The sequence below is a fragment of the Patagioenas fasciata genome, chromosome 16 (genome assembly GCF_037038585.1).
Source record: "Patagioenas fasciata isolate bPatFas1 chromosome 16, bPatFas1.hap1, whole genome shotgun sequence".
Taxonomy (NCBI): Eukaryota; Metazoa; Chordata; class Aves; order Columbiformes; family Columbidae; genus Patagioenas; species Patagioenas fasciata.
Window position 1 is genome coordinate 13,176,992 of NC_092535.1, and position 9,875 is coordinate 13,186,866.

General features: G+C 40.7%; 1 protein-coding gene across 1 annotated transcript; it reads left to right on the forward strand.

The window, feature by feature from the left end:
* The first annotated feature begins 1,838 nt into the window (after nt 1-1,838).
* PCK1 (phosphoenolpyruvate carboxykinase 1) lies at nt 1,839-9,156 on the forward strand. Its single transcript, XM_065850042.2, has 10 exons — nt 1,839-1,996; nt 2,191-2,465; nt 3,551-3,732; nt 4,266-4,469; nt 4,780-4,967; nt 5,924-6,086; nt 6,217-6,441; nt 6,535-6,666; nt 7,377-7,472; nt 8,074-9,156. Exons 1-10 carry the CDS (start codon nt 1,907-1,909, stop codon nt 8,526-8,528), a joined length of 2,010 nt encoding a protein of 669 aa, XP_065706114.2. The 5' UTR covers nt 1,839-1,906; the 3' UTR covers nt 8,529-9,156.
* The last annotated feature ends 719 nt before the right edge of the window (nt 9,157-9,875 follow it).

The window sequence follows — 9,875 nt, forward strand, 5'->3', positions numbered from 1 at the left end:
TGATGTCACATTTCGTTTTTAATGAAGCACTTAATTATACATCTTCAAAGGAAAACACTTGGCCAAAATATTTCTGATCAGCTCCACCAGCACCACGGTGTGTGGACTCCAAAGACAAACACCACTGCTGTGATTATTAAATTGCCTTTGATTTCACCTTTGCTATAGCAGGGCAGAGTGTCTGGAGCAATCCTTAGCACCTCTTATCCTATCAGATTTTTGTTTTCCTTTCCAGGAATGTTTGGCCTTGCAGTACGTCAAGGACAGCCCCTCTTACTTCACTGTTTTCTTCCCTTTGCATTTACAAAGCATAATAAAAAGCTTTGCGGGAGAGATAGCAGGGACAGTCCCCAGGGAAGTGTTTCTGCAAGCTGAAATTCAGCTCCGTGGTATTTTAGACTTGCAGGGCAGGAAGCTGAGCTGCAATCCCCATCCGTGCTGCTCTGCCGGACATGACTGCCCAGGGCTTGCGGGTCCTGAAAACTGTGCTGGAAACATCTCATTGACTGCACAAACCTGAGAGGGTGGCAGGTTATGAACATCCTTTATATGGGATACTCATATAAATTTTGTTATTTTAAAGAACTCCCTGAAACTTAGCCACGACTCCCAGATTTGCTGTTCCGCAAAATACTGTTGAGAATATTTTACATGCATGTTGGAAGCCCCATCAATATATATATATGAAAAAAAAAAAAGAGACAGTCTGGCATAAACACATCACCTCATCCAGGCCCCAGCTGCTTTGCTGGGACTGGTGTAAGCAGAGTAAGGTGAAATGTCAGCAGGGTTATTTCTAGGGTTTTACTTGTCTGAAATACTTCATTCTTCACACACTCAAACTGCATGGACAAATGGACACAAAGATCAGCCTTTCTTTATGGGCAGAATGGTGTAAAATGGAGTAGGGGGAGGCAAAGAGCTGACAGGCACAGAGGCAAGACCTCAAAATGTCCAAGGTCACCCTGTCATCCTCAGAATTATAAAATTAGTAGCATCTGTTGGTATCATATACTGTTACAACAGATACAGATATGTACAGATGTTTACATGTTTGTATGTGTACATACGCATGCAGTCCGCTTCACACATGGAACCAAGTGTGCAGCCGCATTCCTGAGCATTTTTGAGCCTTTGAGTGCCTATTTAAAAATCATTTAATATTTTATGACTCCCATAGGACTCCTGGTAAAACAGAACAGTGTTTAAAGACAGGGTTAATTATTGACACAGTTACTGATCTGCCTCTTCTGAGCTCATAGCAATAGAAAATAATTGTTCAGTTTTGAAGAGCATAAAGCAAGCCATGAGCAAAAGCTTTCCAGCAGTGAAAGAAATCCAACATCGAGATTTATATTACCTGCACAAAAATAAGGCTTCCAGGCAGGCATATAGACTGGTTATTCAGGCCTGTCAGTGCTCACTGTTGAACTTTATCCCCGGATCAGGCAATGTTCCCAAGGTGAGTAAACACACCTTGGACGAGCCCCCACTGGACAGCCAACTAGCGAGCGTTTGCCTACCGAATGTGCCAACCGCGCTTGGCCTGGACGACCCCCCCTGTTCCCAGTTCCAGATACTCATTGTACTCAACCTTTCCCACACACAGAGAAGTTACGATGCTTTTGGTTTCAAAGCCAAATTGGATCAAAGTTTGGTTAAACTGCTAAATTTTGTAACTGCCTCAAAAGAGCAAACCCAGAGGATAAGAATCTCTTCTTTCAGCACTCATTAATCAAACCTGTTAAATGATTACCTCGTCAGGGCTGCTTTGTTGACAACTCTTCATGGTGAAAATGTCAGTGGCACTGTCCCAAGAAACAGCCAGTGGTGACGTAAAGGACAAGCCTCCTTCACCTCACCTAGTGGGATGGACACTACCACAAAGAATATTTAAGGAAGGAGGATGCACTCTTGGACAACAATGACTGCAAGAATACTCCAAAGCAAGTGGCACAGGTTCAACTCTGGCATCCAACTCAACCTGATAAAAACAGTAAGTAGAATAGCCTCTATTTTTTTCCAGCTTGAAATTACCAGTGATCCAAGTTCCTATATTGATTTTAAAGCAGAAGTACATGATCGAGTCTATTATAAATTCTACCTTTGCATTATACTTTGTTAGGAAGTCTTGCTGCCAGTGTTTATAATGTCGCGGTATGCTAACACGCCCAATATGTTTGATTTTAGATTGTGATCAGTATTTCAAAGCCAGCAACAGGATCCACTACAGGGCCAGTAATGCCCCCCCAGTTGAGAGCCGAGGTGAACATCATGCCCAGGGTTGTCCAGGGGAATTTGCAGAGTCTGCCTCCAGCAGTGAGAGATTTCATTCAAAGTAATGCCAAGCTCTGCCAGCCTGAGAGCATTCACATCTGCGATGGCTCGGAAGAAGAAAACAAAAGACTTCTGGATGTCATGGTACAACAAGGCATGATCAAGAAGCTGAGCAAGTATCAGAACTGGTGAGTAGCCTGAAGGAAGTCAAGTACCAACTCAGGGTTGCAATATGCATTTTCTATCCTGTTTACTTTTAAAACTGCTTATAACCCTTCATTATTTGCTTTCCATGAACATTTTGGCACTGTATCTTGTATAGGTGAGATACTCAGAAAAAGCAAACCTTTTCCTCTAAAAATTAACATAAAGCATATTATTCAGTTGGACTATCAACTGTACATTGTCTCTATTGATTAGTTACACCAGGGAATTGAAATAATGTCATGAGACTTATGTAACTAATCATTAGCAATGGCTAAATATTATTTAGCAAATACTTGTTCTGAAGAATTCTAGTATTTCAGTCAATTAGTTTATTCATCAAATACTTTTCTGTGGCATTCAAATAGCTCTGTGGGTGTTCAAATATTATTCAGTTCAGGCATTATTCATATCATGCCGATGAGCTTTGACTGTAATGTATTCAGCAAATACTTTTTTCAAATATTTCATCATCTCTCCCAACTAACCCAACATGAAAGGAGAATATTAACAACAAGTACATACTCAGGAATTATGTGCTGACCGAGAGATCTTGATGGAAGAAATCTGCAAAGACTTTTGAATAACTAAGTGCAGGAATTTGGCAATCTGTTTGCAGACTATTTGGGAGAGAAAAGGGCAAGATTCACCAGATAAATTATTCATTGTTAATTATATGCTTAGCTGTAGTGATGATGGTTATGACAGCTCAACTAGAACATTTTTATACTCGTGGAAAATTTCGATGCACAGAGGTGAAGATGTAAAAGAATCCTCTCTATTGTAAATAGATGGCAAAAATTCTTTAAAGAGGAAAAATAACTCCCTTTAGTAAACTCCTTCACTTTTTGTGATCAGGCTTATCCTCAGTATTTCTTTTGCAATGCCTCTAATTTAAAGGACTATGCCAATCCAATCAGTCAGATTTTGATCCCACAGGCACTTCTACCAACACTTTAAGGACTTGCTTGAGATCTACTTTTTTGTGCTAAACCAGCCCCATGGAAGGGTAAAATAAGTGCTGTATTGATAATTAAAGTTTAATTTCCCAATTTTTGGTGAAATGCAGCTGGTTGGCTCTCACTGATCCAAGAGACGTGGCAAGAGTTGAAAGCAAAACAGTTATCGTTACTCAGGAACAGAGAGATACCACTCCGATCCCTAAAACTGGAACTAGCCAGCTGGGCCGCTGGATGTCTGAAGAAGATTTTGAGAAAGCCTTCAATACCAGGTTCCCAGGCTGCATGCAAGGTAGGCAAGAAAAGGATGGTTGCCATTGAACTTCTAGAATTACAGGAGCACTACTACTCATAGTTACTGTAAAAAATACTAGCTGAAGGCTTAAGTGCAAGGATTCTTCTTTCCAGCATTCTGATTTTCACAAAGAGGGGAGAAGTCATGTAGGAAAATCTGAATGAATTTTTTCAAGGAGTCACACAGCAACTAAGCAGCAGATGGGAGGTGAGGTGAGCTGAGAAAGGGGGCCTGCCATCCCCAGCAATAATGTCAGGTTCAGAGTTTTACACCAACAGAGAACTTGGCCTCCACCCACCTTTACTACTGGCTGAACAATTTGTCTGAACAGCTGTGTTCGGCATTTAAGATAGTAGTTCTTGCTACACAATTAGACAAACAGAAAAATACAGATCTTTAATCACCATCAGAAACACCCACAAGACAAACAGCTTTTAAAGGAGTGAGAAACAACGTCAACATTAATAAAGATTATTTCAAAAGTTCCTTGTTTTGGTCTTTGCCACATCTCGCTACTCCCTGTTTTCCAGGACGTACGATGTATGTCATCCCCTTCAGCATGGGGCCCATTGGGTCTCCTTTGTCCAAGATCGGGATTGAGCTGACGGATTCACCATACGTAGTGGCCAGCATGCGGATCATGACACGGATGGGAACAGCTGCTTTGAAAGCCCTGAGCAATGGGGAGTTTGTAAAATGCCTTCACTCAGTCGGATGTCCTCTACCGCTAAAAGGTAAGAGATACTTAAAAACTGTCACCCGGGGAATTCCCTGGGGCAGGTTTCAGAGCTGGCTGCATGTGGCACACCTACCACAGAAGACCAGTGTGGTTTATTTAACAGCACTGGGTCCAGAACTCAGTTAAAGGAATCAAAGCTCAATGAGAGTTTCATGGAAAGGAGATTATTATCCCCAGTACTTACCATGGGGTTTCCTTTGAAGCATCTGGTACGGGTTGCTGTCAGAGACTTGATGCTGATGAAACAACAGCGTGATCCAGCATGGAAATTGCTGCGTTTATGAGTACAACATTCTGTTCTGCAGAGCCATTAATCAACAACTGGCCGTGCAACCCGGAGTTAACGCTGATTGCCCATCTCCCGGATCGCAGAGAGATCATTTCATTTGGCAGCGGTTACGGAGGAAACTCCTTACTGGGGAAAAAATGCTTTGCTCTCAGAATTGCCAGTAGAATTGCCAAAGAGGAGGGCTGGCTAGCTGAGCACATGCTGGTAAGAGCTATTAAATCATGTGTGTTTGAACAGCCGTTAAACCCTAAATTAGCTCTACATAAATACATCATATCTTGCTATCAATTAAATTAGTCTCATACGGATAGTCCTGTAACATTAGATATGAATTTATCGCATGGCAGGCTTATGAGAATTAGGAAACTGTTTGCAAGGTTAAGTACCAAACATTTTAAAATAGTACCTGTAAAATCAGGAATCAAGAAAATATTTGGAACTTCTGACAGTGGCTACTTGTAGGAAGACCCATGTATTTGAGCAGAGGCTAAGCATCATCACTGGGCATCCACATTGCCCCTAGAAGTCTATAGCAAAAGATTAATGCAAGTTTTGAAAATCATATTTCATGTTATAAAGAGGTCTATGCACTCAGAAATCTGAAAATGTTAGATTTTTTAAATGAGTTCTGCTTTGTGCCCTTCCTGCCTTGACTTTCTACTGTAATTTAGACATTCTACTACCATAAAATACCGCTGAAAAAAATAATTTCAAAGTGCATAGGAGAACAGTCTCAGAAGAAACATCTATGGACTCCAAGAAGTGCAGAAGTATCAATACATGAAGGGCTTTCACTCCAGTCATGCAGCCAAAAGAATCTTGCCCGGTTTTCTTCTGTCTCAGCTGAGAAACATAGCTGTGTACAGTCTGTCTATCTTTAATCAACAAAGTAAAAATACATGTTTGAATTATATGCATACCTGACATTTAAAAAAAACCATAAAAACTCCTTACAAATATTTTAAGGACAAGAAGAGTAGACTTTGATTAATAAAGTACAGTTTGAGTTATTTGTCAACTATATTATGTGGTGCTTCTTCTGGAGGAACAAATTTGCGTAATTAAATATTCTACCATTACCACTTGCTGGGAGACAATCTTCAAAATGAAAAGTGCAAGAAAAAAGACCATGTTTAACAGTCGGCTCAATTTTTCAATAGATCCTGGGCATTACCAATCCAGAAGGCAAAAAGAAGTATTTTGCTGCAGCGTTTCCTAGTGCATGTGGAAAAACTAACTTGGCCATGATGAACCCAAGCCTGCCAGGATGGAAAATTGAGTGTGTGGGTGATGATATTGCCTGGATGAAATTTGATGAAAAAGGTACAGAACTGAAAATTGATTGTTTCACAGTCCAGTACTGGTTGCTTTTAGGTTCAGCAAAACATGCTACAAAATTCTGAACAGAATTAGAACGGTTTGATTTACTTATATTTTGTTATTTAACTTCCAGGCAACTTAAGGGCAATCAATCCAGAAAATGGCTTTTTCGGTGTTGCGCCCGGAACCTCAGTCAAAACAAACCCCAATGCTATTAAAACCATATCCAGGAACACCATCTTCACCAATGTAGCACAAACCAGTGACGGAGGTGTCTATTGGGAAGGCATTGATGAGCCGTTACCACCAGGAGTAACACTGACTTCCTGGAAGAACAAGGACTGGACCCCAGATCACGGTAACCTGGCCCACCCCACAGTCTCTCTTGGTTTTCTCTGCTGAATTCAAGTTAATTCTGCCATTATGACCTTTTTCATTGTATTCTGTACAGGGGAACCTTGCGCTCACCCCAACTCACGGTTCTGCACTCCCGCCAGCCAGTGCCCCATCATGGACCCTGCCTGGGAATCCCCTGAGGGGGTCCCTATCGAAGGCATCATATTTGGAGGCCGCAGACCTGCTGGTAATAGATGGAGCAGCCGAAGTACTGACCACAGAAGGGTTGAAACGCAGCTGGGCTTGGACACGGGTTTTGCTTTCACAGCTGCAAAAGCAAGGAAATAACCACATTACTCCAGCTTCTCTGTGTTAACCTTTGACACACACAGAGCCACGGATATTTCGATGTCTGAATTGTTAGGCATTAACACAAAACAAATAATAATAACCAAGGGCTGGGGAGAGATCAGGACCCGCTAACCTGGGTGATACATAGACACACTCAGTTTACTTGCAGTCTAACTAGTTTAGATAGGAAATGGTTGGAGAAATAAACCAGTTGTAGACAGTTCACAGGAAAGTATATAAAATAAATTGATCTGTTAAAGGTGACCTAACATTGGAAAAGAAATAGAAGTAATGCTAGGTCTGAGTGCACTGTTGTGACTGTAGGACCAGATTCTATTTCCAGTAAAATCTGCTGGGGATTCTGAGGTCCCAGATATCTCCCACTGAGCAACTAAACATCAATGTGTTCAGTAATCAGCAGCCAGTTTTGAAAACATTCATATAAGCTTCTTTGCTGCAAGATGGCAGGAAATGAACTGATTTAAAAAACAGGAAAAATTAGAATACATTATACAGTCACATGCATATGGCAGCATCTCAGTAGCAAAACCTGTTATAAAAATGTTTCTGGACCTCTAATTACTGAAGAGATTTTATTCTTTACAGGTGTGCCTCTCGTATATGAGGCCTTTAACTGGCAACATGGAGTATTTATAGGAGCAGCTATGAGATCTGAAGCAACAGCAGCTGCTGAGCACAAAGGTAAATCAAACTTTAATCTGCCTACCTGTATTAAAAGCAATCCTCTCTGGACTGCCTGCTCTGTCCTCCCCCTGGCTCTTTCACATTTCAGTCTTGCCAGCTAATTTTGTAACTTGTGCATTTTCACAATATAAAATATTTGTACTGGAATTAAAAGCCAAATTATCTGTAAAAGCCAAATCAAGCAAAATAATCCCCTAGGTGACAAGCATACAGAACAGGGTGCAGGCACGGGCTTGCCAGAAGACTTGATATGCGGTTCTTGTTACAGTCTGGGATAAAGAAACTTCAATTTTCTCTTCTGCTAGATCTTCACTTAAATACATGGATGGTGAAATTCAGCTCTTGAGGATCTTCATTTAGGCTGTTTGACCTGAGATTTAAGAAACGTCATTTCCAGTGGTTACCAAAATTAATTTAAATTGTAGTGGTTTTGTACATCAAAGATAATGCTTGTATTGTTTCGTAAAGCTCCTTGGTTCAGATGCAGAATGGCGATTAAGGGACAATAGATACTATGTCCTGGGAAGATCTGAATCTTTATGCTTTAGAATACATATGCTGTTTGCTAACTTAAATCCTGCCTTTGTGTTTTCAACAGGCAAAGTCATTATGCACGATCCATTTGCCATGAGACCTTTCTTTGGCTACAACTTTGGCAAATATTTAGCCCACTGGCTCAGCATGGCACAGCGCCCAGCTGCAAAACTACCAAGGATCTTCCATGTTAACTGGTTCCGGAAAGACAACCAAGGGAAATTCCTGTGGCCTGGCTACGGAGAGAATTCCCGTGTGCTGGAGTGGATGTTCAACAGAATTGAAGGGACAGCCTCTGCCAAGCCAACTGCCATCGGTTACATCCCTGCTGACACTGCCTTGAACCTGAAGGGTTTGGAAGATGTCAACTTGACCGAACTGTTTGATATCTCCAAAGAGTTCTGGGAAAAGGAGGTAGATGAGATCAAAAAATACTTTGAAGTGCAAGTTAATGCTGACCTTCCCTATGAAATAGAAAGAGAAATGCTTGACTTAGAGATGAGGATAAAACAGTTGTAGCTGATCAAAACCCCAATTATTTATCAAGCTGCACATACTGAGACAGAACAAATACCTTTTACCAAATCCCCACTGGAAGCACAACAGCACACTGATGGGCAGGGAGTTATAATGAAGCGCAGGTCTTAGTTTAGTTAGAATGCAGATAGGGGCATTCTAGAATTAACTCCAGACCTAATGCTTTATAACTACATCAGTTGTTGTGAATAGGTGAGCAGCTGTGCGAATGTATGTGCACATGGTCTTCTAAACCCCGACCTGTCACTCACATGCACATATAGCCATGATGGGTGAAAATTACTCACCTATTTCTGCATATACAATCCAAACCAATCCAGCCTTTAGATATAGCACATTGTTTCTATCATGCAAACTGCTAGAGTCTCACACGACAGGACAGAAGAAAGAAAAGAGATGCTGTATATGTGTGTTACTTAAACGTATTTCACAGCTTAAATACTTTCCAGAAAAATGGAGTTGTAATTTTATCACAGTGAAAGATGACTTTGTATTACTAATGCATATTTAAGATATTGCTATTATATATGCCTCATATTCCTGTAATTTTCAGATGTTTTGAATGGCTTGTTCTTTAAACTATTGAAATAAACGTTTATACAAAACATGACCTCATTTTCAGTATTCTCACTGTTTATAAACCACATGCATATAAATTGAGACTCCTGTCAATACCACAGCACAGACAAATACCCATGTGGAAGTTAGATGTTGACTAGCATTGATCTACTAACTCCTGAGCCAACTAGTTTAAGCCACATAGTATCTTTGCAACTTTTATTCAAGTCTAAGGAGTGATCCAGAAATTATGATACGAGCTGCAAGCAGTCATCCAGCTAGTGACATGCACTCCATAACTGGGCATTGTTAGTTCCTTCAAACATTTATAAAATAAACTGCTCTTGAGGAAAGAACCATATTAGGACTTTGCTCATTTGCAAAATTCATAGGATTTGTCTATGTTCCACAGTACCTTGGCTCCTGCAAGAATAACTAACAGAGCTTGTTTAAGTGAAGAGTTTCATGGATTTGTTGAGATGCCTAAAGCCTTAGAGCTCAATGATAATAGGAGTAGGAGCCTGTGTTGGCTTCCTTGTAGGTCCAAGGTACCAAAACTATCCCATGTTCTCCAAATCAAAGGTGTGTTTTCCCACATTTCTGGCAGGTATTCTGCTTTTCCACTTCATATGCTTGATCTCCCAAAATATATTGCAAATACTTGCCTGGAAAAAAGAAAACCACTTACATTATGTAATAAACCTTTTTATAGACCCTGCTTCCTTGCTAAACAAACAGTACCAGGGCTGGTCAACAGATGCCCTTCGAAGT